The sequence below is a fragment of the Marmota monax genome, unplaced genomic scaffold, assembly GCF_021218885.2.
Source record: "Marmota monax isolate L192 unplaced genomic scaffold, Marmota_monax_Labrador192_F-V1.1 WCK01_AAM20220418_F8-fsc00008, whole genome shotgun sequence".
In the NCBI taxonomy this organism is placed as follows: domain Eukaryota; kingdom Metazoa; phylum Chordata; class Mammalia; order Rodentia; family Sciuridae; genus Marmota; species Marmota monax.
The window spans coordinates 16,281,295-16,309,096 of NW_026694432.1; the positions used below are offsets into that span (position 1 = coordinate 16,281,295).

A 27,802-nucleotide genomic window follows, 5' to 3' on the forward strand; every position below is an offset into this window, starting at 1 on the left:
TTGTGGCAGTCTCCTGATCACATTCAGCTCTTGTTGTTTTGAGCAGGGCAACCAAGAGTTGTGATAATTAAATATGTGTCTGCCTCTCCCAGGCTGCTTCCTTCACACTCGAAACTCTGGCCCAGAGTCTGGCAGTCTGAGCGTGTTGAATTAGCCCGAAGAGACAGCCAGCAGCTGCTACGCAGCTGGTTTCACAAAGGGGGGCGGTCCTAGCCGTGCGCTCTGGGATCCAGACGTTCGAGCCAGCCCCCTCCCTTCCTCCGTCTACTCTCAATTCGACGTCCAGCAAGTCGGGCGAACATGGCCCACAGAGGCCACCGTATCGGATGTCAGCGGATACCCACCAAAGAGTTAAGGTTTGTGGGGGCGGGACCTGAGGATGGGTCTGAATAAGGATTGAGCCTAGAGATCAGAGGCGGAGTTTAAAGGCAAACTCCGGACTGAAACTGGACAGAGCTCAGGGAGGCGGAGCCTAATGATGGAGCGGGGCGGGGATTAGGCTGAGGACGGGGCCGACGCGCGGATTGGGTCGCGCGCTCTGGGGCGGTGCTTGAGGGGGCGGTGCCGTGTCGGAAGTCAAAGGTCGGTAAATAGTGGTGATGTCATGCAGGCAAGATGGCGGAAGGGTGAGCCCGTCATTCCGCTCCCAGGCGTTGAGGCCTGAATTCTCTCAGGGTTGGGGTGCTGGGCCAGGGTCCCGGTGGGGAAGGAGAACAGCGCGGGCGAGGACGGAGATGAAAAGGCTGAGAGGAGTCGCGGTGTGAGGGGTGGGGAAGTGGCCTGCAAAGCCTGGGCCCGCCGGCCACATCGGAGGGGGAAACCGCAGATCACTGGGCGGGCAGGAGTCTCACCGCAGGACCACCAGATGTGTCTGTCTTCCACAGGGAGGACGTGGGGTGGTGGCGGAGCTGGCTGCAGCAGAGCTATCAGGCAGTCAAAGAGAAGGTAAGCCGGGATCCCCACCGCCTCGTTGCAACCTGTTCCAACCAACCCTGCCCGACTTTTGGGCCTGGGCCTCCCAGAGGTGGACCTGGGCCCTGCCTTTCAGCCTCTACCGGCCTACGGAAGGACCAGCCCTAATGCAAACCAGTGTGATACTAGTCACAGTGAAAATGACGATTGTGTTAAAGCTGGAGCGATCCTGTCCTAGGAATCCATAGGAGGGTGCAGTTTATTCCAACTTAGGAAATTATCAGCTTGCTCGTGGAAGAGAGAACATTTGATATAGACCTTGAAGAAAAAGAATCCTAGCAATGAAAAAACTTACTTTTAGAGTATATGCCACAACCGGCACTCTGACAGATCCTGAGGACACACACCTTAACCAAACAGATATAGTCCTGGTTCTCACAAAGCTCACAGTTTGGTGAGGAGGCATCATTAACCAAGTAATCAAACAGCTGTTTTAATTACTTCTGGTTAAGTGCTGTGAAAGGAAAGTACGCAGCACCCTGTCTAATCTAGTTCTTCTCTAGAACACACTAGGGAAGGTGTGGTAGGGAAGGAACCATATCAAAGCCAACCCTGACTAGACAGGATAACAAGCAGGAACCCAGGCCGGAGATAAGCATGTATCATACACACTGGTACCTGAGTTCTGTCTAAAACAGATTTCCAAAGAAGGGTAGAGAGAGAAAGAGAAGGGTGGCCAGAGTGTATAGAGGACCTTGAATTTCTTGCTGAATAATACCTCTGGGATGAACAATGTTTGTCCCTGCCACTGGCAATGCCACTGGATATTCCTGTTTTATTCCATGTTAGCTTGTTAAAGTCAGTCCAACTGAATTGTGGAAAAACTAATTACTATTTTCTTAAAGCAATTGAGGTGAGTCCTGCTTTGGGGCAGCAGAGTCCATGAGTCTTCTAATTTCAATTAAATTAGCCCCTTCCTTTGGGTACATTTGTTTTCCTGCTTTGGCCTGTGTACTCCTGTATAGCTTCTCAATTGCAGTCTGGCAAATCTCAGAAAGCCCTGAGTTGTTTATTTGTTGATGAGGATCAAGAGAGAGAACTTCACTCTTAAGATTTGATCTAAGAGACCTTAAAGTAGTGTACTTCCTGTTGAGCAAGTTCCTGAAGAAACATTCAGCAAGTGTTGTGGGAGGGTCTCCTGTATGTTTCCCTCAAGGGAAACCTTAACTTATGAAAAATAGGTAGAGAGTGGAATCACAGTGTGATCAGCCTTCCATCTTCGTTTTTGGTAATTAAAGCACTATTTCTGCCTTTTTGGAAAGGGAAGACTTAAATTTCCATCTTTAGGTATTAGGCAAGTTATTTAACCTCTTTAGACCTCAGTTCCTCAAGAGTAAAATGGAAATAATAATGCCTACCTAGTGGAATTATAATAAAGATTAAATGATAATGTATGTAGGCATTAAGAATAATGCCTAGCATATTCAGTATTATATAAGCATTAACTATTTTTATTAAGCACTGAGAGTGATGGGGACTTTAGGGACCACCTCCAGTCCATTTTTTCTTCCATTTTTTTTTTTGGTTTTTGGAGCTTTCCTGGCCTTGCTTCCCAACCTGGCCCCAGCGAAACCACTCTTTTCCCTGCTGCTTAGCATACATGCCTCAGAGCCAACACTTCTGAGAAGATACACTTTGTGCTATGTCCTGTGTGCTCTTATATGTGCACACATGAGTATACATATAGCTAGAGAAGGGCATATTGCTCTTTGGCTTCACCAAATTCCCCAACCTCTGGGCCTGAGTGCTCTCCAGCACTCAGTTTCTCTTCTCCTCCCGTTGACTTCAGAAACTTCTCCTTTAAGTCCTTGTTCAACCACTTTGTCTTGTCATTTCCAGAAGGCAACCTCACATGCTTTTTGTTTTTTGAGGTCAATAAGCATGATCTTGCTCAGTTCCCTCTCCACTTCTGAAGCCAGCACTGGTAAATTTATCTGTAGCCACACTCAACTTTACCTACTGCTTGCCAAATCCAGTGGGTGTTTTTTAGCTCTTATCTTCCTGGACCTTTCTGCTGCATTTGACACTAGTGAACGCTCCCTTTTCCATGAAACTTTGCTCTTTTGGCTTTTGCAACATGATTCTCAGTTCTCCACATACTTCTCTAGACTTTCTTTTCCTAACTGCTCATGAGCTCCTCTTCCTCTGCTCCCCTCTGTTAGGTGGTGTTCTGAGATCCTCAGAACACTGCTTCTGTTCACTCTTCCAACTCTTCCCGGGTGATCCCTTTATGTTAAGGTGATTACCAATTCTTTCCCCGATCTTCAGTGTTCAAGGCTAGCTCCTGCTAGACAACTATTCCAGATATCCCATGGTCTCCTCAAATTCTACATGCCCAAAGTCAGTTCCACAATCTTTTCTCTAAACTTGCTCCTCCTTTAATATTTTCTCACTTAGCCAACTGCACTGCATCTACACAGTCACCTATTTTTGTATTAGTCACTCTTCCCTGTCCTTTTTCTGCCCTCACTGAACATATCTATTTAATCACCAAATCTTCCTTTTTTGCCTAGTATTTCTTGAATTAATCCCATCTTTTCCATCCTTAGCAGCACTGTCCTTATTCATTTTCTTATATTTTTTTACTGGATGATTGCAGTGAAGAGCCTCCTGACTGTTCTTCCCTCTTCCAACTTATTTACTCTTGCACCCGTCCTCCATGTCAGTCACTAGAGTGGCCTGTTGAAAATAAAAATCAGGCCAGGCGGGTGGCGCATGCCTGTAATCCCAGCAGCTCGGGAGGATGAGACAGGAGGATTGCAGGTTCAAAGCCAGCCTCAGCAAAAGTGAGGCATTAAGCACTCAATGAGACCCTGTCTCTATATAAAATACAAAATAGGGCTGGGGATGTGGCTCAGTGGTCACATGCCTCTGAGTTCAATCTCTGGGACACCCCCACCCCCCACCCCCCGCCAAAAAAAAAGAAAAATCTCATCATGACTCACTCTCTTCAAACATTTGGTGGCTACTCATAGGTGTCCTTGGCAACCTTTCCAGCTTTATTCCTCACCGTTTCTGCTTCACATTTTATGTTCATTAGGACTAAAATGTTTATAGGCTTCTGTAAACCCCACATCCAGACTTTCTGGCTCCTAGTCATTCTTTTTTTTTAACCAGAGATTGAACCCAGAGGTATGTAACCACTAAGCCACATCCCCAGCCCTTTTTGTATTTTATTTCGAGACAGGATCTCACTGAGTTCCTTAAGGCCTTGCTGAATTGCTGAGGCTGGCTTTGAACTCATAATTCTCCTGCCTCAGCCTCCTGAGCCACTGAGATTATAGGCATGCACCACCACATCCGGCTCCTATTTATTTTTTTTAACTATTATTTTTAAAAAATATTTATTTTTTAGTTGTAGTTGGATACAATATTGTTAATTAGTTAATTTATTTTTATGTGATGCTGAGGATCAGACCCAGGGCCTCGCCTGTGCTAGGTGAGCACTCTACTGCTGAGCCACAACCCCAGCCCTAAACCATGATTTTTTAAATATTTTTAAAATTGTATTTATTTATATGCATTGCTGAGAATTGAATTCAGTGCATCACATATGCTAGGCAAGCTCTCTGCCACTGAGCCACAATCCCAGCCCTCCTATGGCCTACTTCAGGCTTCCCTTTACCAAATCTTCCCAAGTTCCCTATAATATACTGGTTACTGCTTTGCCATTGCATCAGCCTATGGAGTGAGCATTTTCCCAATAGACTGTAACTTTCTTGAGGGCAAGCAGCATGTCTGTTCATGTCTGTCCCCTCAGAGTTCAATCTTGTGGGTAAAACAACATCAAACAGTTGTACCTGTATAATTTAAATTGCGCCAGTGCACATACATTTAACAAACAACATTTTTTGAGTACCTCTGTATGCCAGGCTCTGTGTCAGACATCAGGAAAGCATCAGTGAACATGAAAACCTTGGGCTTTGTGTTCGTGGAACTTACAGTTCATCTAGGAAGATAGATACTGAACAGTAATCTGGAGTCTAAAATATGGCAGATTTTAAAGAAGTAAGGCCAGAGGAGCCAGCTGAACCTAAAGAGGAATCAGGGAAGCTTCTCTAGGGATGTAGCATAGAAGCATAGATCTGAATGATGAATAAGAGTTAACCAGTTTGGGGCTGGGGTTGTGGCTCAGCAGTAGAACGCTTGCCTAGCATGTGTGATGCTCTGGGTTCAATCCTCAGCACCAAATAAAAATAAATAAATAAAACAAAGGTTTAAAAAAAAAGTTAACCAAGTGAGAGAGTTCATTCATTGTTTGCTTACTTATTTGCTCTGGAAAATTAGAACTATGCTTCAGGGAAGGGAATAATGTATTCATACTTTTTGAGGTAAGGAGAATGCTAGGACATTTGAGAAATCTGAGGAAGGCCCTTTGGAGTTCAGCAAGGGTGTGCAGTGGTGATTGATCCTGTGTAAAATGAGGGGGCTTTGCAGGGTCGGGGAGGAGAGTCTGCCAGAGACTAGGATTTATAAGCCTCATAAATGAAGGTAAAGATTTTATAATTACTCTTAAGATGGTGTGTAAACATTGAAAAATGTAAAGCAGGGAGCACCTTGGTCTGCCCTGACCAATAAAGTGCCCACTGGGTGTCATAAGGAAAATGCAGTAGAGGAGTCCACATAAGAGTAGGATGATCTGAACTAAGGTGATGACACTGTGGATAGACAGAGTGAAGTAATAAATAACCTTTCTGACTTTGGGACTGAGACCACATGATAAACAAATGACCCCTCTGCCCCCAATTAAGGAATCTGATGTCTGATACTGAGGCATGATTCCTTTTCCCTAGAGAAGCCTCTAGCTCATGCATGAGACTGCCCCACTCACAGACTTCCCAGGCTGATGAAAGTTGGTGGGCCCTTCCCAGAAAAACTAACCACCACAACACTAAAAAACATGCTTTATAAAGTACAGGTGATTGATCCCATGTAAAAGGAGGGGGCTTGTAGGGTGGGGTAAGCACAGAGATGTTCCAGGAAGGCATCCTAGAGGTGGTGAGTATGGCACAAGTAAGGTAAAAGCAAAATGTAGAAAGAAGTGAAGGCCTGCTTTCTCAAGCTGGCTCCAAGTGCAAGGTAAGAAACAGATTGTTTGGTAAACAAAAGTATCAGGCCCAAAGGAGCTTTTTTTTTTTTTTTTTTTTTTTGAAGCTTTATGCATGTGGAATGGTACAGCCAAGGAGGCCTCAGAGAGAATCTTCTCTTACTTCCTTTGATTAAAAAAAATCACCCACCTGTCTCTTGTTACTTGAAATTTGAAACACATATAACTTAAAGCATATCAAAACAACTTATCAACATCTTTTTTCAGACTCAGTGGGTCCCCTTTCCCTAGTGTGCTCTTGTGAATTGCTGATCTGGTCTACTGTCCGTCCTCATTGTATAGGGGGAAACCAAGGACTGGGTGAGACTCAATTATGGCTACGTAGCTCAGTCCCTCTACTGAGTGGCAGGAATTCCCTTGCACTCTCTGCTGCCAGGTAATCCCAGGTCATGGAACTAGACAAATGGGCATTGTTTCCAAGCCCAGATTCTTACATCACTTGAGATTTCCATGTGTCTGGAACTGAAGAAGCACAGGTAATAGGAACAAGGACTGGTAGAATCTGCCAGCTCTGTCATCCTTCTCTGTCCTCCCATAGTCATCCGAAGCTTTGGAGTTCATGAAGCGAGACCTGACAGAGTTTACTCAGGTGGTACAGCATGACACAGCCTGTACCATCGCAGCCACGGCCAGTGTGGTCAAGGAGAAGCTGGCTGTGAGTACTGCCCATACTTCAAGGACTTGCCCCGGGATCCTGGTGGGGACTCCCAACATTCCTATCATTAGGTGATTATTTTCCCTCCTATAGGGGGGATATACGGGGATTATTTTTCCTCCTATTTTGAAAGAATTATGTTCATCAAGCAAGTATAGTAATAATTAATTTCCAACTTCTGTATTCTTTTAGCAAGGTTTCATTAGCAAAGTCTCATTGTAAAAAACTTAGAAAATATGGAAGCAGAAAAACAGGAGAGTAAAAGAAAAGACAGGACCAACCTAGAAACACCCATAATTCTATCTTGCAAAGATAACTATTGTTAATTTATGTTTTGGGGACCTATCCCTATGTTCACTTTCTTTAAAACTGTGATCAACTGAATACCATGTTTTGTTTGTTTGGGGGGAGGTACCAGGGAATGAACCCAAAAGTACTTAACCACTGAGCTACATCTCCATCCCTTTTTATTTTTTATTTTGACACAGGGTCTCACTAAATCAAGTAGGGCCTCACTTAGTTGCTGAGGCTGAATTTGAATTTGTGATCCTCTTGCTTTAGCCTCGCCAGCTGTTGGGATTACAGGCTTGTGCCAGAGTGCCTGGCCAATACCATGCTTTTTAATCTACTTTTTTTTTTAATATTTATTTTTTAGTTTTAGGTGGACACAGTATCTTTATTTTACTTTTATCTGGTGCTGAGGATCGAACCCAGTGCCTTGCACATGCTAGGGAAGCACTCTACCACTGAGCCACAAACCCAGCCCTTTTTAATATTTTTTAAGTTGTAGATGGACACAACACCTTTACTTATTTTTATGTGGTGCTGAGGATCAAATCCCGTGCCTCACACATGCTAGACAGGCACTCTACCACTGAACTACACCTGCCATATTTTCTTTTTTTCGTATTTTCTTATTAATAAAATATTGGAAAGAACCAGAGGGTGAGTATGGTTTTTAATATATATTGCAAGACTGCCCACAAGAAAACATTTTTACATATTTTGGGCCAACAAATATTCTCACTGGACCTATTTTTATTAATCAGAGATATACAATGGAATCCTTTTGTGAGATAGGAGTTAAGATTCTGCTCTTTGTTTGTTTGTATGTTTTGTTTTCATAGTACTGGGGATTGAACCCAGGGTTGCTCTACCACTGAGCTACATCCCTACCCCTTTTCACTTTATTTATAGACAGGATCTTGCTAAATTTGTGAGATTGAACTTGAACTTGAGATCTTCCTGCCTCAGCCTCCTGAGTAGCTGGGATTATAGTCATGCTCTGCTGTATCAGCTAAGAGTTATAGTCTTTAAAAAAAAAAAAAGAAGTATTTTGTTTATTCATATGCAGTGCTAGGAATCAAACCCAGTACCTCCTCACATATGCCAAGCAAATGCTCTACTACTGAGCCACCACCCAAGCCCTAGGAGTTAGATTCTAAAGTCAGTGTGAAAAGCAAAAATTGTGTACGTCTCTTAAATTTTTTTCTTTTTCTTTTTCTTTTTTTTTTTTTTGGTGCTGGGGTTTGAACCCAGGGCTTGTGCATGCAAGGTAAGCACTCTACCAACTGAGCTATATCCCCAGCCCTTAAATTTCTAGTGAAGTACAGTATACTTTTTTAAAAAAATATTTTTATTATTAGTTGTTGATGAATTTTTAAATTTTATTTATTTATTGGTATGTGGTGCTGAGAATCAAACCCAGTGCCTCACACATGCTAGGCAAGCGCTCTACCACAGAGCCACAATTCCAGTCCAAAATACTGGTTTTTAAATTCCAATTTTTCCATTAGCATTGGAACACGTTGCAATTTCCTCATTTGATCACCAGCTTAGTCAGTGACCTTAAGGACTAGAGGTTATGTTCTGAAAATCAAGTTTGAAATTGGGTATGGCGGCATGTGTCTGTAGTCCCAAATACTCAGGAGACTGAAGCAGATCTCTTGAGACCAGCCTGGGCAACATAAGCAAGGCCCCATTTAAAAAAAAAAAAAAAAGAAAAACAAATTTGGGGGTTTTCTTGGCCAACCTTATTTTATTGAATCCTCTGATAAAATACTGTCTGCTTGCTAAACACAACTACTGATGAGCATGAATGGTAGATGGTAACCTTCCTGAATGGCTCTAGGTCTAGCTATTACCACAGACACCACTTATTTATTTTATTCATTTATTCCTTTCTTTCATTTAACAAATATAATTGTATGCCTGTGCCCAGGCTCTACGATAGGTTCTAGATTTAAAATGCTTGAACACCTTAATCTAGAGGAAGGGGTAAAGGGTTGTGAGCACTTCCCTGATGCCTGCACATAGTATACCTTTGCCCCTGATGCTTCACCCCTTACTCCAGATTTCAGCCTGTTCCTGGGGCACTTGCTTCCTCTATCGGTTCTCTCTGCAGACTGAAGGCTCCTCAGGGGCGACAGAAAAAATGAAGAAGGGATTGTCTGACTTCCTAGGGGTGATCTCAGACACCTTTGCACCCTCGCCGGACAAAACCATTGACTGTGATGTCATCACCCTGATGGGTACACCCTCTGGCACAGCTGAGCTCTATGATGGCACCAAGGTATTCCCTGAGCTTCCCATACAGGTGCTGGGCTTTAGCCTCCAACCTCTACCTGCAAAAGCAAAACATACTCAGGCCAAAAAACAAATGAGTGTATATAGCTAAATTGAAGAGCACCAATAAGGAAAAGATAATTATTGTTTTTCTAAACCCATAATTCCATCACCCAAAGAGAACTCTGATTTCTTGCTGGTATATAACCTTCCTTTTCTTATTTGTAGGTAAAGATAGTTTGGGCTTTTTCTTTTCAACAAAATACACACTTTATACAAGCAGTTTTGTTACCTGCTTTTAAAAAAGTATACAACACACTATTAGCATTTTTCCTAATCACTATTGCTTTTTTTTTTAGTTGTAGATGAACACAATATCTGTATTTTATTAATTTATGTGGTGCTAAGTATCGAACCCAGTGCCCCACACATGCGAGGCAAGCGCTCTACCACTAAGCCACAACCCCAGCCCCATCACCATTGCTTTTAATGTCTTTAAATTCTTACAAATGAATATCGCATTGCTTATTCTGTCATCTCCCAAGTATGTACTTTTGAATTCCTTTCAACTTTCACACTTAATAAAGACACTTTGGAGAACATCTTTGGGGGGCATGATTTTCTCCACATTTAGGTTATTTAAGACTAATTTCCATTAGGAATAAATTTCCTGTCTTCAGAACACTTACATCAACAACCATGGTAGTGTATTTGTGCTATATTTTATTTTCTCATTATGGCTTTTCCTGTTTCATGAATTGCTTTCTGCTAAACTCACAGTGTGGCATCATGACTGATGGGCCTTCTTTCTAGTTTTTTTATATTGAATTTCCATTTCAAAGATACTAATTTTTCAAGAATGTTTTTCAGCACTGACATTAGTGCCACCCACCACTTAGTGAATGTGTGAGCAGAATTGTGAAAATCATTCAATAGTGAGATTTTAAGTTATAGTAACGGTGACTCACTACCAAAACCATTTGTTGAAGTTCTGGTACAGACTGACTCTTCCCTAAGGAGAACATAGCTTATAGTTCATTTGGCAGATGGTTATAAAATTAAGAGATTCTTTTTTCCCCCCAATGCTGGGGATTGAATCCAAGGCCTTACACAACCTAGACAAGACATTATCACAGAGCTACATCCCCAGCCCAAGAAACTTTTTTATTTTTTATACAGTGCTAGGGATCAAACCCCTGGCCTCATACATGCTAAACAAGTGCTCACTAAGCTATACTCTCAGCCCATGAAATTCTTGATGAATGATTATAATTTTGGAATAGTTACATTATTTTGCAATTTTCCCTCAAAGTTGGACTTTATTAATACATTTATATTTCACATTTTCCACATTCACATATTTCAGAAGCATTGTATACATATAATTTTGTAGACTGATTACACTATATTTTCAGTTCCCAAGAGTAATACTGTGAGACAGACCATTTTTCTGGAAACCCCAGTTTGGGATTTTAGCCTAGTGATAACAGTTTTTATGGATAGTGCTCTATAGGTTTGGTAATCAAATCAATAGGAAAAGAAGCTTGAGTTGTAGTTGTTTGGGTATGTTGCAAAGGGGGTGCTTTCTCTGCCCAGTATCCACCCCAGAATTTCTGTTCTCTGTTCTCTTTTGCTTACAGGCTCGCCTCTATAGCCTGCAGTCCGATCCAGCAACCTACTGCAATGAACCTGATGGTGAGGGGGTAGCAGTGAGGGAGGGCTTATTGGAAAGGTAGACTAAGAATAGAGGGTGTGGTCTTTGAACCCTTTTTGTCTCCGATAGCAGAGGCCAAGTACCTGTTATATAGAGGGACCAGAGTAGTGCCTTGTGAGATGGGTTGATGGTCCCTTTTCTTCCCTGAACCCCAGCTCTCTTCACTGCAGCTTTGTCCTATACAGAGACTTCACTCCTCTGGTCCCTCATTCTCTCTGTTTGGCCTCCCTTCTAGCCCTTATTCCCTGCCTGCCTGCCTTCAGCTCCTGTTCTCCTATTTGCTAAGCCCCTATGTCTGTGCTGGGAACTGGAGACTAGAAATAAGTCAAACCTTCAACCCAGCCCAGCAGGCCCAGGACCACACTGTTGGAGGGAGAAATAGGAAGAATGAAAGAAAGCAGAGATAGTAGAAGTAGAGTGACAGTTTCCTCAGAAAGACAGGGACAGTGAGAGCTCAAGGAATGACACCTAAGGTACTTCGAGAACATAGGAAGTGACACTTGAATTGAGGTTTTAAGTATGGGTTAGAAGTAAACTGATTTTACTCTTAGAAGCGGAAAAGGATATTCAAGTAAAAGCAACAGTATATTTGATGATCCAGAAAGAACAGGGAGCCCCTAACTTTTGGTCACACTGGATTAAAGAGCCCTTGTGAGGGAATAAAGGCAACCATTCTGCTGGTGGCGCTTGATTACCCAGTTTGAATTTTGTCCTACAAGGTTCGAAGTAGTGTTCTTTTTAGTCACAAAGGCCTTAAAATTATTGAAAATAATAAGCCTTCTCTCTGCAATATTTTGTGTACAGTATGGGAATTCTTCAACCCTTTGAAGACCCTAGCTTTAAAAAGCCCTTCCACAGAAAACTACTAAAGAGTTTTGAGCCCTGGGATTATCAGACTTCATTTTATAAAGCAACACTTGAGGCAGTACTATGAGAGACAAAATAGAGACAAAGACTGGAAATCCAGCTAGGATGCTTCATAGGAATTCTCATCTCAGAGATAAGGCCAGGTCTTAGAAAGAGGCAGATGGAACGAAGAGGAAGGTATGCATGTAGGAGATGGGGGAGGAAGTGGAGTCAACCAGAGGATAAGAGAGGTGTCTGGGGAGATCTAGGATGGCTCCTGGATTTCCAGTGGATACCTGGAAGGGAAGAAAATAAACATGTTGTGTTTGCAATTGAATCTGGAGGCCAGGAGGGTAGTCCAGGTTGCAAAGAGAGAGAAATTTTCAGTGGGAGAAGAAGGTTGGAATTCATGGTTTAGTGGAGATAGACTATTTTGGTAGAAAATAGAAAGTGGGGGCTGGGGATGTGGCTCAAGCGGTAGCGCGCTCGCCTGGCATGCGTGCGGCCCGGGTTCGATCCTCAGCACCACATACAAACAAAGATGTTGTGCCTGCCGAAAACTAAAAAATAAATAAATAAGTAAATATTAAAAAAAAGAAAATAGAAAGTGAAGACGGGTAAGGAGAGAAAAGGAAAACTAGAAGCCCATAAAGATTCAGATGGAATAACCAGAGAGCGGGAGGAAAAGAACAAGAGTGAGAAGCCAGAGGGACAAGGGCTTTCAGGGAAGAAAGTGGCCCTCATGGCATAAACAGTGGTATAGCCACGTGAGGGAAAACAGAAGCAACCAACGGCTCTGGCAATATGATTCCACTAGTGAAGTGACCTCAGACAGCTATTTCAGAGGGAGATTCAGTAGCCAGCAGAAATAGGAGAAAATAGAGAATACAGCCTTTTCTGAAGTTCACTTAGCTGCCGCATTCTGATCCCAGTAGCGCCTGTATACCTCTTCACCCTGCCTGATCTCCCACTTTGGGCCAAATGGTTTTGAAAAAGCCCATAAACTTTTCTCATTGTCCAAATCCAAGCTTAAGTATGTTCTATAGGCCCAGGGTTCTTTCCCCAGACCCAGGGAACTGACCATCAGTGTCTGCCCCTCTGCAGGGCCCCCGGAAATGTTTGACGCCTGGCTTTCCCAGTTCTGCTTGGAAGAGAAGAAGGGGGAGATCTCAGAGCTCCTTGTAGGCAGCCCCTCCATCCGGGCCCTCTACACCAAGATGGTGAGTTCCCAGCCAGTAGGACCTCACCTGGCTCCAGGCTTGAGGTTTCGGCAGGTGGGAGGGACCTATGCAGTGGGAGGCAGTGGGAGACCTTATAGAGCCAAACTAGCCTTGTCCTGAGCCAACAATCTGCACGGAAGAGACTGATTGGCTAGGCTTCTTGCAGTTAGAGCATGGTGAGAAATGGAAGGGCCAGCACAGCCTGATGGGAGTTCTTTTCTCCTTCCTTGGCCAAGCTGGGTCAGGAGGTTAGGTCTGGCTGAAAATGAGGGTAGGCTTTGACAATCAATGCAAAGCCAATTCCTGTGTCTGAAATCCAGAGCAATTGGGAACAGACTGATGAGACTGGGGACAGAGACTCTGTATACCATTTCAAAATCCTCACCTCCACCTTCCTCTCCCTCCAGGTTCCAGCAGCTGTTTCCCATTCAGAATTCTGGCACCGATATTTCTATAAAGTCTATCAACTAGAGCAGGTATGCTGGTCTTGCCTGGGGAGGTCCCTGCTCAATCCTGGGGAACATAGGCTGGATTTTGTTGAGACAAGAAAGGGAGACAGGGTGCCAAGAGTTCTGGGGTCAGGACCAGGAGCTGGGAATAGAGTCCCCTGACCATTTCTGGCCATTGCTTCCCCATCCTCAGGAGCAGGCCCGGAGGGATGCCCTGAAGCAGCGGGCAGAACAGAGCATCTCTGAAGAGCCTGGCTGGGAGGAAGAAGAAGGTAAGAGGTGTTTAGATATAATAGGCAAGTGACAGGCTTGTCTCTGGGACTCTGAGGTCTGGAGAGTCGTGGTGCCCCAGAGGAGAGTAAAGAATAAACAGTGTATGTGCTGAGCATAGATGGAGCTAACAAGGGAATATCGAACAAGGTTGGTGAAACCCCAAGTTTTTGGTGTTTTGTTTTTTTTTTTTTTTTTTTTTTAATTTTTTAGTTTTTGGCAGACACAAGATCTTTGTTTTTTTTTTTTTTGTATGTGGTGCTAAGGATCAAACCCGGGCCACACGCATGCCAGGCGAGCGCGCTACAGCTTGAGCCATATCCCCAGCCCCAAAACCCGAAGTTTATATTCAGAAATCACAGGTATCAGGTGAAACAGACTGCCTTGCCAGCCGTGGACCAGCTGCTTCATAGACACTAGGGAACACATTGAAAATCCAGATTCCTTCCTAACCTTCTAAATAAGACTGTAGGAATGTGGCCAAAGGTATATTTTTAGCAGCCTCCTGTGGTGATACTAATGCCTAGACAGATTAGAAAGGGAGCTGAGCATCCTCTACCTGGTAGTTCAGTTTAGAATGGCATGTTGGAGCCACCCTGATGACATGATTATTACACTTTTAGTTAGTGCTTATACTACATGCCTACTCTACACTAGAGGCTTTACATGTGTAGTCCTTACCACAGTACCATTATTCCTCATTCCCAAATGAGGCAGGTAAGTTAAAAGTGAAGTGGCTTGGGGCTGGGGTTGTGGCTCAGTGGTAGAGCACTCGCCTAGCATGTGTGAGGCCCTGGGTTCGATCCTCGGCACCACATAAAAATAAGTAAAATAAAGGTATTGTGTCCAACTACAACTAAAAAATAAATATTAAAAAAAAAGTGGGGCCAGCCATGTGGGGCGGGCTTCTGTGGGGCGCTGGCCAGGCTGTTGGTGCAGCCCGTGGGTCCCTAAGCTACAGTAGCCCGCCACTGGAGGAGCTGGTTGCCCGTGGTAGGCCTTTACGGACCTTCCTCCAGCACCAAGCAGGGTCAGAAGCCCAGAAGTTCAGGAGGCTGGATTTGGTAGTGGTCACCAAACTCCTGAGCTGTGGGAGACCGAGCACTTGCTGCACGATGAAAATGAAGATTTAAGGAAACTTGCAGAGAATGAAATAACTTTGTGTCAAAAAGAAATAACTCAGTTGAAGCATCAGAAGAAACTGATGAGGGGCTAGGGATGTGGCTCAATCGGTAGCGTGCTCGCCTAGCATGCGTGCGGCCCGGGTTCGATCCTCAGCACCACGTACGAACAAAGATGGTGTGTCCGCGGAAAACTGAAAAATAAATAAATAAATAAATATTTTAAAATTCTCTCTCTCAAAAAAAAAGAAAGAAACTGATGAAAGTGATTTGATCCTGGAGGTAACTGCAGGGGGTCAGGAGGCCATGTTGTTTACTTCTAAGATATTCGATATGTATCAGCAATATGCTGCATTTAAAAGATGGCATTTTGAAACCTTAGAATACTTTCCAAGTGAAATAAGTGGCCTTAGATATGCATCTGCCAGCATTGGCGGTTCAGAAGCCTATAAACACATGAAATTTGAAGGGGGAGTGCATAGAGTACAGAGAGTGCCAGGGACAGAAAAGCAAGGCCGCATCCATATTAGCACCATGACAGTGGCAATATTATCCCAGCCCACTGAGATTAATCTGGTGATTAATCCAAAAGATTTGAGAATTGATACTAAGCGAGCTAGTGGAGTTGGGGGTCAGCATGTAAATACCACGGATAGTGCTGTCCGGATTGTTCATCTTCCAACAGGTGTTGTTTCTGAATGCCAACAAGAGAGGTCTCAACTGAAAAATAGAAATGGCTATGAAAAAGTTTGCGTGCAAAGCTGTACAATATGCGTCTAGAGGAAGAAACAAGTAAAAGATTACAGTGCTAGGAAGATTTAGGTTGGAACTAAAGGAAGATCAGAGAAAATAAGAACATATGATTTTCCACAGAACCGGGTCACAGATCACAGAATAACAAGTCACTGCATGGTCTTGAGACTTTTATGCAAGGAGATTATCTACTGGATGAACTTATACAGTCACTGAAGAACTGTGCTGATTATGAATCTTTATTAGAAATTGTTTCCAAAAAAGCTTAGGTTGATTTGTTATTAAAGTATTTCATGCACTCAGGAAAATACTATAGCACATCAGTTGTGCATACTCATGAGTATTCTCTTTAAAAAAGTGTTTATAATGAGAAGCAATATACATATTCATAATGCATAATTAATGTAGAGTTCCCTCAATGCATTAGTAAAACATTCATAATATGACTGCTATAAATCTTGCGCTCTTCTGTACAAGAAGCAGATTAACTCATTTGTTTTCTGTAAAGTCCTTAAAATTAAATATTTTAATATTAAAAAAAAAGTGAATTGGCTTGCTCAGTCATAGACCTAGTATGTGGCAGAGCCTGACCTGAACCCTGAAACTGACCCACTTTCAAGTCTTGGCTTTCCAACTTTTACATTACCTTAAGCCACATTGCTGGCAGGTCCCGGAGGGGCATGTGGGACTGACTAGTATGGAGTGTCAGCAGAAGTACCAGAGGGTGGGATGGAGAGAAGTGGCATTTGTCTTCATTGGAGTAAACTTGGGTTGAACTTGAGAGTTCCAGGGTTGTCGTGAGGCTAGTTAGAGTATAATACCATTTTCTCCTACCTTTCTCTACAGAAGAACTTGTGAGCAATTCACCCATATCTCCAAAAGAGGCAAAGATTCCTGTGACCATAACTTCCACACCTCCTGAAGGAAGACCTGCCCCCCAGAGCTCCTGTGAAGAGACTCCTGTGATCCCAGTTGAGCCCCAAGCAGAGGTGACTCCATCAGAGAGCAGTGAGAGCATCTCCCTGGTGACACAGATTGCCAATCCTGCCTGTACACCTGAGGCACCAGTGCTTCCCAAAGACCTGTCCCAAAAGCTGCTTGAGGCATCTTTGGAGGAACAGGGCCAGGCTGTGGATGAGGGCGAGACTGGTCCCCCACCCCCAGTTACCTCCAAGCCCCTAACTCCTGCTGGCCGCCCCAGTGTTCCAGAGCCCAGGCCTCCAGCCAGAGTAGAGACTCTGAGGGAGGAGGTGCCCACAGACTTACGGGTGTTTGAGCTGAATTCGGATAGTGGGAAGTCTACACCCTCCAACAATGGCAAAAAAGGTAGGTCTGGAGGCTCAAGGCGGAGTGGGGAGGTGGTGATGTCTGGGCAGGGCAGGCAAGAATTGCCACTTAATAAGGCAGATGTGTCTCTTTGTCCCTTGTCATGATCCTAGTAGCAAATTTCCTTCATTTGTGATACCTGAGGAGGAGGAGGACAGCTGCTATCGATTGTTTATTAACATATTTCATATTCCAAATATGTTTATTAACATATTTCATATTTCATCAAGTCTTAACATGCACATTTTATAATAGTCAGGATTTTTATAATAGTCAGGATTATTTTATAATAGTCAGGATTTTTTTTGGTACTGGGATTTGATACTGGGGTGCTCAACAATTGAGCCACATCACCATCCCTTTTTATATTTTATTTTGAGACAAGGTCTTTCTAAGTTGCTTAGGGCCTTGCTAATTTGCTAAGCCTGGCTTTGAACTTGTGATCTCCTGCCCCAGCAGAGCTGTTGGGATTACAGGTGTGTATCACCACACCAACTCCAATAGTTAGTATCTTAGAATCCACAAAATAAGGTTTAGGTTAGGTCCTGTGCTAAATATGTTATATGGCATTTAATTTGTCACTTACATCTCACAAAACAGTGAGGACGGTATTAAAATTGTCCTTTTAAAAATGATGAAAGTGAGGTCCAGAAATGTTAAGTAATTTGTTCAAATTCTCATGACTAGGAATTGGCAAGATCAGATTTAGACCCAAGCCTGTCTGACTCCAAGGCCATGTTCTTAACTACCATACTGCTGATTTCTATCTTTTGGATAATTCAGTCTTGCCCTGAGTTAAGAATCCCTGTATGTTAATGTCAAGGGTCTTCTCTCCTGTGGAACCTTAGAAAAGTTGTTCAACTTTCCAAGGCTTTTGTTTTAAAGAATGAAATGAATACTCATGAACTTGAAAACTTGAACTTAGGGTGCACCAGCTTTAGTGACAGGGCTTCAGTTTCTTTTTTTCCTTTCTGTACTGGGAACTGAACCCACAGACGCTTTACCACTGAGTCACATACCCAGCCCTTTTTTTTTCTCTTAATTTTATTTAGAGAAAAGGTCTCACTGAGTTGCTTAGCGCCTCGCCATTGCTGAGGCTGGCTTTGAACTCGTGATCCCCTCCAGAGCCACTGGGATTACAGGTATGAATCACAGCGCCCAGCTTAAATTTTATTTTTTAGTTTGAGTGAGCGTCTTGCAAAGTTGTTAAGGCTGGCCTTAACTTTGCAAACTTCCTGCCTTGGTTTCCCAAGACTGGGATTACAGGTGTGCATCATCAGGCCTGGCAAGCTTCAGTATCTCTGTAATTGAGTTTTAGACCAGAGACTCTGAGTTTATATCAAAAAGCAACCATTTTAACTCCAGGAATTAAAGGACAAGAACAGCCCTGCTGTCAGCCTTTTTGCCTTTTTCAAAATCCCTTTCCATAGACTGCTGATCATCAGCAAAACTGTCCTTCATCCCTTGACACACATATATGCTGTCATCACTAACACTTAGTACCAGTCACAGCCACAAAGCTTAGCCAGCAAGTGAGGGCTGGCCTGCTGGGCAGTGAGGGACTGGTTTGCTACATTGGATGGGGAATGGGCCCCACCCAAGTCCTACTCGGCTCCCCGATGGAAAGCTTCAGTGTTTCCAGTCTCCAAAACAGTGCTTTCCTTCTGACTGACTCAGTGAGGTCATACATTGAGCTCCTACCTGCTCTTTATGAGACACTGAGGGGGGAGGGGCAGAAGTGGCAGTCTTTATGATGAAGCATGAAGCAGTCTGGGACAGGCTTGGTCCCGAAGGAGTTCAGAGAAAGAAGGAATCTCTGAGCATCAGCAGATGTTCACCGAGGAGACAGGCATTGTGTAGGAGATCTGGAGAGTTTGGGACAGGTGTGGGGAATGGTGGTCCAGTCTAAGGGCACATTTCTGTATTGTCTCCCAGGATAGGGAGGTACAACAAGAGTGGGTTGGTTGGCTCAAAAATAGAACTTAAGAATTTAACAACTTAAATTGGAGCCAGATTGGGCTTGGTACCCTAAAGCAGCACAGCAGTTAAGGGCTTAGCCAGTTCTGGGTTCAAAGCCCAGCTAGCTCTCAAGCCTTGTAGCTTCAGAAAAGTTAAGCCTCTGTTTACTTGTCTATAAGTTGGAGGTAATTATTTTGCAATAGATCTTGATCAGAAAAAAATTGGGGTAGAGCCCTGCTTTGGGGAAGGTAACATTCTCTGAGCATTTTCTGTGTCTACGTCTATGCTAAGCCCTTGATATGTTTGTCAGTCTTCACAAAAGCCTTCTGAGATCTGTGCAGTTTCTCCCCTTTTTCTACTGGTAGGAAACTGAGATCAATCACTGATCCAATAAATATTTAGAAGAGTGGGAAGTGGTCTTATGGAAGTAAGGTGATGGGCCTGACAAGTGCAGTGGGGTTGGTAGACATGGATATTAAGTGAGACTGTCAACCCTGTTGTATTTTGCCTAGCCATACTCAGTTGCTCGGTTACGGCACAGAGCAGACGGGAGTTGGATTTAACCAGAGTTCAAGTTTAATGAGATGTAAAAAAGAAAGAATAAACAGGAAAAGAAAAAAGTCCAACTATATGCAAGAATTGATCAGTGATGATTCCTGAAATCTTAGCTGGGTAAAAATGAGTAGTTTGCTTCTTTCTGATAACTTTCACATGTGTTTTTAAAATATTGCATATAAGAAGTCACCCAAAAGAAATGGTTAGAATAGTGGTTGTGAGAAAATGAGGGATAGTGAAACAGGGTTAAAGAGTTATGGGTTCCATTTGGAATTGGGTGGCAAAGAGGGTGATCAGAAAAAATTAGTCATGTTTGGAAACTGGATGAAACTGGGATTATGGAGGAAGTACAGTGAGAGCTCTTTACTACTCTGCTGTGCTCCCTCCAATCCACTAGGGCTTGTGAAAGGAGGAGCTGGGTATACCATGCAGAAGACCCCTGAAAGCAACTGTAATCAGTCAGATAGGGGGAAGCCAGGGTCTTGGACTAGGCTAAAATAGTGGGAACATAGTAGAGTGAGTAAATTTTAAAGGAACAGAGGCTTGGAGACAGAGTGACTCCTATGCCCACATCCTAGGAAGGCATTAGGCTTAGTCCTTGGGTGTAGCAGAGTCTCTTTGAGTTGCCTAGCCATAGGGTCTCCCAGGATGATTCCTGTCATTGCAGAGTTGCTCCCACCAGTATTTTGTCCCTAGGACCTATCAAATCTAAAAGACTGCACCTACTTTGCTCAGCTTCTCAGCAAGGGCAGAAAAGAGGAGTTTGGGGCAAACCTATGGCTTGTGGCCCTGGGTTGAAGGCCCCACTTCAACATTGACTATGAGACCTGAGAGCTGTTTTTGTGTCCATTTCTTATCTGAGGAAGCAGACAGCCAGTTAAACAGAATAAAATCAGCTGTGAGTGACAGCACTTTGAAATAGTTTTAATAGCAAAACAAAGATGATGGTCCTGGCAGGTTAGTGGTCATGGATTTTATGACCTGAAAACAAAACAAAAAGCAGTCAAACTCCATTATGAAGCCTTAAATTGCATAGATCATGTCTCTGCCACATGCACAGTGGAGATTTATTTATGTGTTTTTATGTGATGCTGAAGATTGAACCCAGTGCCTCACATGTGCAAGGCAAGGGTGTACCACTAAGCTACAAAAAGTATGCTTTTTGTGTGACAAAGGGAGGAGGAGGCCAGGGGCAGGGAGCACCCCTGTTCCCATCTCTGCCACCAAAGCTTTCATTTTCTCATCTGAGAATTGATACTGTCGCCCACCCCAGGGGGTGGATGTGAAATGCTCTAGAAATGTTAGCTTATACTCTTTTCTACCACTAGAAGGGTTTGCCATGGCATTCAAGCCTAAAGAGGGAGTTTCAAGTTCTAGAGGTTAGGGGAAATTGTCATGGCCACAGCCACAGTTCTGAAGTGAGAAATCAGTCAGCAGTCTGACCCACAGGAAGCTGCATTGACAGGTAGGCAAGTGCCACCCAAGCAGCCTAAAGGCAAGGGAAACTTAGGTGCAAGGTCAGAAGAATTTAGTCTTGGTTACAGATCTGCTTTGACTTGGCTGTGTTTCCTTGTGCAAAATTGTTTAGTTCTGAGATGAGACCTTTAGAACAAATAGAGCTCCATTCCATTTATTAAATATCCACTATTTCTGTATGTAACCAGCACTTTACACTCATATTTCTTTCTTTCTCTTTCTCTTTTTTTTTTTTTTTTTTTGTGTGTAGTGCTGGGGATTCCCAGGGCCTTGTGCATGTGAGGCAAGCACTCTACCAATTGAGCTATATCCCTAGCCTACACTCATATTTCTAATTCTTTTTTTTTTTTTTTTTTTTTTAGTGCCAGGGATTAACCCCAGGGATGCTTAGCCACTGAGCTGCATCCCCAGTCCTTTTTATGTTTTATTTTGAGAGAGGCTCTTCCTAAGTCGCTTAGGGCCTCACTAAGTTGCTGAGGCTGGCTTTGAACTTGCAATCCTCCTGCCTCAGCCTCCCAAGTCGCTGGGATTACAGATGTGCACCACCATGTCCAGCTCATATTTCTAATTATTTTTTCTTTTCTTAACCTTTATTTTTTAAAATTTATTTTTATGTGGTGCTGAGAATCGAACCCTGCCTCATACGTGTGAGGAAAGCACTCTGCCACTGAGCTACAATCCCAGCCACTCATATTTCTAATTCTGATGCCATTATTTCTCAAACTGCAGGCCTGGGTCTCCATGGAATCACCCAGGCAAAATCCCAAGCCACCAAGTAGACCTGATGAAGCTCAAGACAGGTGGAAGAGGTTGGGAGTCTGCTTTCTATAAGCTTCCCAGTGGCTCTTTGAAAAAAGGATGTTGTTTTTTTTTAAGTTTTTTTGTTTGTTTTTGTTTTTGTCATGCTGGGGATCAAACCCAGGGCCTTGTGTATGTGAGGCAAGCACTGTACCACCTGAGCTGTATCCCCAGCCCTGGAAAAAGGGTAGTTTTATCTTATTTTGTAAATAAACTGAAGGCCAGGATAATCTGCCCAGGGTATACAATAAATAAAGGAATAAGTTTTCAACCCTGGTCTGCCTGACTCCAGAGCCCATGCATACACTACACCACTTGTGGCAAAGAAGAGAGGGTAGTGTGGAATACCTTGTGTGTGTGGTATGTAGGCCTGGGCAACTATTTATGTAGTTTGCTTCTTTCTGATAACTTTCACATGTGTTTTTAAAATATTGCATATAAGAAGTCACCCAAAAGAAATGGTTAGAATAGTGGTTGTTACGTTGTGACAGGCATTAGAATCACTTAGAGCAGGAGTTGTGGTAAAATTGGTCTGTGTGGGGCCAGATCGTATATACTGTAGACTTCTTGGGCCATACAGTCTGTTTTAACACTACTAAACTCAGCTATTACCACATTAGAGCAGCCACAGGCAACTTATAAACAAATGGATATGGCTGTGTTCCAAAATTTTATTTCCAGAAATAGATTATAGGATTTGATTACAGACTATAATTTGCCAACCACTGGTTTAGAGAAAGGGTCTGTGAATATCTATTAGATGCTGGCTATGTGCTGTAGACACTAGGAGTGCATATGAAAATAAAGAGCCAGTGAGGGTGGCACACACCTGACATCCCACTTACTTGGGGGCTGAGGCAGGAGGATCACAAGCGCAAGGCCAGCCTCAGTGACTTAGCAAAACCCCATAGAAAAATGAAAAATAAAAGGGCTAGGATGTAGCTAGTGGTAAAATACCACTAGGTTCAATTCCCAGTACCAAAAGAAAAAGAAAAAAAAAAACAAGACTCCTGCCCTTGTGGAGCTAGCCCCTCTATTATTAGACAATAAGCATAGTGTGTCTGATAATGTTTTAGAAAATTACAAAAAAAAAAAAAAAAACCTGAAAAAACAACAAAAAAGCATAATGAGAGTGATGGGTTGTAAAATATGCCAGTCAGGGTAGGCCACCTGTAGAAGGTAAAACATGAAAAGAGGTGTAAAGTGGGTGAGGAAGTTGGCTCTATATAGGTATCTGAAGAGGAGTACAGTATAGGGGACAGCTACTTAAAGGCCCTAAGGTGGGGATGACCCTGGTGTGTCAGGAAGAGTCAGGTCAGCTGAGTAGAACTGAAGGAAGAAGGAGAAAGACACACATTGTTTATTCTGGTAGATTTCTGTGGCTCCCTGGGAGCCTGTGGGCCAAAGTGCTTCTCCACTCTTTAGTAACCTTTTTTTTTTTTTTTTAAAGTTGTAGATGGATATATAATAGCTTTATTTTACTTTTTTATTTTTATTTGGTGCTGAAGTTCAAACCCACTGCCTCACATGTGCTAGGAAAGCACTCTACCATTGAGCTATAATCTGATCCCTAGTAATTAGCTTTTTCTCAAAGAGTTTTAAGAATGTTTTGTCATGCGTATAAAATTCTTCAGCCTAACTTAAAAGCCATATCATTTTCCAACATGTATCTATACCATTTCTTTTTCTTTCTCTTTATTCTTTTTTTGGTATTGGGGCTTGAACTTGGAGGCACTTTACCACTGAGTTATATCCCAGCCCTTTTTATTTTTTATTTGGAGAAAGGGTCTTGCTAAGTTGTTAAGGCCTGAGGCTGGCCTAAAACCTGTGATCCTCCTGCCTCAGCCTCCTGAGTTGCTGGGATTACAGATATGCGCTACCACACCCGGCTATTTTTCTAATTCTCTGTTAGTGGACTTTTAGATTGTTTCTAAGTTTTCATCACTATACAACAGTACTATAATGTACATCCTTTTGGCTAAATTTTTTACTGAATCCAGGATTTTTCCTGATTCCTAAAAGTCAGATTGCTGAGCCAACGTGAAAGTAGATTGTAAAGGTTTGTATTGTGTATTGCCAACCTTTTTAAAGATTGCCATCACACCCAGCTAAACCTCATTAGGTACCCACCTACCCCGCACTTCTGCCTTTCACACTGTCCCTCCTGGTTCCAGGCTCAAGCACAGACATCAGTGAGGATTGGGAGAAGGACTTTGACTTGGACATGACCGAAGAAGAAGTGCAAATGGCACTTTCCAAAGTGGATGCCTCCGGTGAGGTGAGTGGGTGTGATTGGCCACAGGCAAGCCAGCCTAGTGATGTCAGGGTCTGAGAACTCTCCTCATCAAGCTCGCTGTCCTGTCAAAGTAGATCCCTGGACCTAGCTGAGGTGGCAGGCTATAGGAAGAGAGCTGGGACCTCCCACTCAGGTCCATGACTATCAGCAGCAGCAGGTTCTGCTTCCCATCAGTTTTAGGGTGGATGGAGGGAGAGTTCTTAACCATTGCTCTGAATCACACTCACCTCAGGAACTACTTAGAAATAATAGATGCTGGGCTGGGTATGTAGCTCAGTGATAGAGCACTTTCCTAGCATGCCAGAGACTCTGGATTCAAGACCCAGTACAAAGAAAAAAAAAAAAGAAAGAAAGAAAAAAAAAATGTGGGCAGATTAGAGAGACATATGAAGGCTTTGATTTTTCATGTTGGGAAACTGAAGCCTCAGGGCAGGTAGTAACTTATAAGAATATTTTGCACCAGTTGACTTCACTATACTTAGGACATAGAAGGCCCATGGTACCCTGTCATGCCACGGAGACTTACTAGCTTTTTTGTGTTTTCACAGTCTTCTTTAAAACCTGACATGCAGGCTGGGCATGGTGGCACATTCCTGTAATCCCATTGGGTGGGGGAGGCTGAGGCAGGAGGATTGCAAGTTCAAAGCCAGCCTCAGCAACTTAATGAGGCTCTAAGCAACTTAGTGAGACCCTGCCTCTAAATAAAAACTAAATAGGGCTGGTGATGTGGCTCAGTGTTTAAGTGACCCTGGGTTCAATCCCTGATACCAAAAAACAAAAAAATAAAACCTGACAAGTAGCCTGGACATGGTGGCACATTCCTATAATCCCATCTACTCAGGAGACTAAGGCAGAAGAATCACAAGACCCTTTCTCAAAATACTTTTTTTTCTGGGTGCAGTGGTACACACCTGTAGTCCCAATAACTCTGGAGGCTGAGGCAGGAGGATCACAAGTTTGAGGCCAGCTTTAGCAACTTAGCAAGGCCTTAAGCAACTTTAATGAAACCCTTTCTGAAAATAAAAAATAAAAAGGGCTATGGATATGGCTTAGTGGTAAAGTACCTCTGGGTTCAATCCCAGTACCAAGGCAAAAAAAAAAAAAGAACTGGGGATATAGCTCAGTGGCAGGGCACCACTGGGCTCAATCCCCAGTACTGTGAGAAAAAAAAAAAAATCCTGATGTGCAGCTTTGAGCAGAGTCATTCTATAAAGCCATCATTTCAAACAGCAGGTGACAGTAGGCCTAAGAGCAACAAGGCAAGAGAAAGTTCCCTGGGGAGACTTGAGCTGGGAGTTAGGATGCTGAGCCCTTAGTGAAGATCTCCTGAGCACCTATAATCCACTGCTACCCTGCTTTCAGTCACAGGACCACTCTGAAGTTTTCTGCCTTTCTGAGGCATGGCCTTAATTAAGCTCACAGGAGACAAGGTTTCCTTAAGGGGTGGGCTTACTGGTTTCTTAGGCAAGGTGCACCCCTTCAGTGTCCTCCATTGACTATGGTGGAAGCATTTCTGATGGGTCTGAAACAATCCGAGCAGCAGGCCTGTCCCTCAGGCGGAGGGCAGCTCTTCGACCCAGACATATCCCAACTTACTCCTTAAGACTAAGGGTTTACTCTTACAGGATCAGGGTATGGCTCAGGGTTGGGATAGAGGGCAGCTATCCAGAAATGGAGGCAGCTTTGCTCAGCAGGAGTCTGGGCTTGACAAAAAGGAGTAAATGTATGTTTGTGCTCTTCATTATTCCCTCCCATTTGCAGCTAGAAGATGTAGAGTGGGAGGACTGGGAATGAGGGGAACCAGAGCACACAGCTCCCCCACTCACGGCACCTCCCACCTCCCTCGCTCATCTCAGCCCAGCCCTGGATGACACTGACTGAGAATGTCCCCCAAATGGCCTCTGCCATCCAGACCTCTGGTGGCTCCCTGCTGGTCCTTTGAGCCTCTGCTCACACCTGGGAAGGGGCTGTCTAAATCCACGCCCAGGACTCTGACTCCTGCCAACCTTAGGATAACCTAAGGGTAGGACACCACCCCTCACCGGAGAGCCTACATTTCCCTGCTGAACACTCACTGCTCCTGGGGCCTCCTGCTGGGAAGCCCCAAGGGGCAGCTCCAACCCTTCTGTGAGCTGACAAGCTGAAGCTGAACCACCCTGAACCACCGGTCTCTGGGAGGAAGCCACAGCCGCACATGCTGTCCACCCACAAGCAGACAAGGAAGGCAGTGCCACCTGCCCTTGGCTAAACAGGGACAGCAAGCACATGTTGGTTCCTATGCCAGTGGATAAAAGGCACTCATCTCTGGGAAATTTGCCTATCTTGGGAATCTTCCCCTCCCAGGCATTTTCCATTCCTGGAAAGGTTCCTTGGGATTCAGAATCTAGAGACCAAACCCTAACCCACCTCCTTCCTTTCCTCCAGACCCCACTGGGATGTCCCTGTATTTTTCCAGGGCGGCTTCATGTCAAATGCACCCAAGTCCTTAGCCCAGCTGTGCCAATGCAAGGGTACACTCTTGCATTTCCTCCTCTCCTCAAGAAGGGAGGGGGCCACTTCAGGCCCCTCTGTGCATTGCCTGGCAGGACACCTGGTCCAAGCAGCTACCCACCTCTACTTCCCTGTAGCTTAGGACACAAGCCAACTACCAGCGGTACAGAGCAGTGAACACAGGTGAGGTAAGACCAGCTCCTCCCGCCTCAGCCCTCTGCTTCCAAAGGGATGTGCCGGGGCAAATGTCCTGAGATTCCCTGGGCTTCTGCAGAGGCTCTCCTCCTGGAAGACGGAGCCAACCTGTGGCTCCCACCCTCCACTTTGGTGAAGCCACATCTCTTATGGGGGGTAGTGAGGGCTGCAGGGATTCCTGGAGACCCTGGTGCTTCACGATGCAGCTCTCGTGATTCTTGTACATAAGCTGGTGTGTCCACCAGTGATTTAAAGGGATTGTGGTCAGGGATGCCAAGAGTGGGGCACTGTGCATCAAATGTTGAGTGAGGGGGTGGGATGAAGAGAATACTGATTCCTTTTTTTTTTTTTTTTGATGGGATGGGGTTTTTCTCTTTGTAATTATTTCTTTAGTTTAATTAACCTTTTGGTTGTTTGTGCAATATTATATATTTTAAATTATAATGCATCTCCCCAGAGTATTTTGTAGCCAGGAAAAGAAAAAAAGGAAAAAAAAAAAAAAAAGATTCTAACAGCTGTTAGTTTTGTAATTAAAAAGGAAAGAACTTTGTCCTGAACCTTTTACAGAATTGCCGTTAACAGCATTAAAGAAATTCAACAGAAGCCAGAAGGTGTCTGGGGATCTGTTTCTGTCCCCCAAGGCAGCTGCACTGGAGCCCAGGCAGGACCCACACACTGCAGAGTGGCTTCCTGCTTGGAGCTGAGACAGAGGCATTGGGGGTTTGGTCTGGGTCCTAAGGAAATCAGTCCCTTGACCCCATGTCAGACTTAGCTTGGTCTCTGGGATGAAGAAGGGATGGGGCCCCGACTGGCTTCTCACCAAGACAAGGAGCCAGGAGGCCATTTCTGCATTCCCAACGCTTCTGCTTTTATTTGTAAAGGAAGTTGCAGCAACAGTGGTTCCAATCACTCTTGTCATTTTTGTTTTCCTCTCCTCTCCTCCCCCTGTGTGTGGATGATTCTGGGGTCTAATTTAATTAACTTTGGTTAAACACCTGTATGAAAATCACTTGTCAGCCATAACAAAAGGGAATG

The 27,802-nt window shown here is 43.9% G+C and overlaps 1 protein-coding gene and 1 pseudogene across 6 annotated transcripts; both read left to right on the forward strand.

Annotated features, from left to right (window-relative positions):
- Nucleotides 1–285: 285 nt before the first annotated feature.
- Nucleotides 286–27,370, forward strand: Bsdc1 (BSD domain containing 1). Of its 6 annotated transcripts, XM_058570941.1 has the most exons (12): nucleotides 587–626; nucleotides 885–945; nucleotides 6,618–6,734; nucleotides 8,274–8,289; nucleotides 9,139–9,306; nucleotides 10,940–10,994; nucleotides 12,964–13,079; nucleotides 13,487–13,555; nucleotides 13,722–13,800; nucleotides 16,519–16,998; nucleotides 23,961–24,064; nucleotides 25,844–27,370. In XM_058570941.1, the coding sequence occupies exons 3-12, from the start codon at nucleotides 6,679–6,681 to the stop codon at nucleotides 25,874–25,876; spliced, it is 1,176 nt and encodes a 391-aa protein (XP_058426924.1). In that variant the 5' UTR covers nucleotides 587–626; nucleotides 885–945; nucleotides 6,618–6,678; the 3' UTR covers nucleotides 25,877–27,370. The 6 variants fall into 6 exon arrangements, with proteins under 6 accessions (XP_046274749.1, XP_046274751.1, XP_058426924.1 ...); XM_046418793.1 differs by lacking the exons at nucleotides 587–626; nucleotides 8,274–8,289 and adding an exon at nucleotides 286–356 and having other exon boundaries at nucleotides 9,088–9,306; XM_046418795.1 differs by lacking the exons at nucleotides 587–626; nucleotides 8,274–8,289 and adding an exon at nucleotides 286–356.
- Nucleotides 15,027–16,508, forward strand: LOC124075306 (peptide chain release factor 1-like, mitochondrial; annotated as a pseudogene).
- Nucleotides 27,371–27,802: the final 432 nt, after the last annotated feature.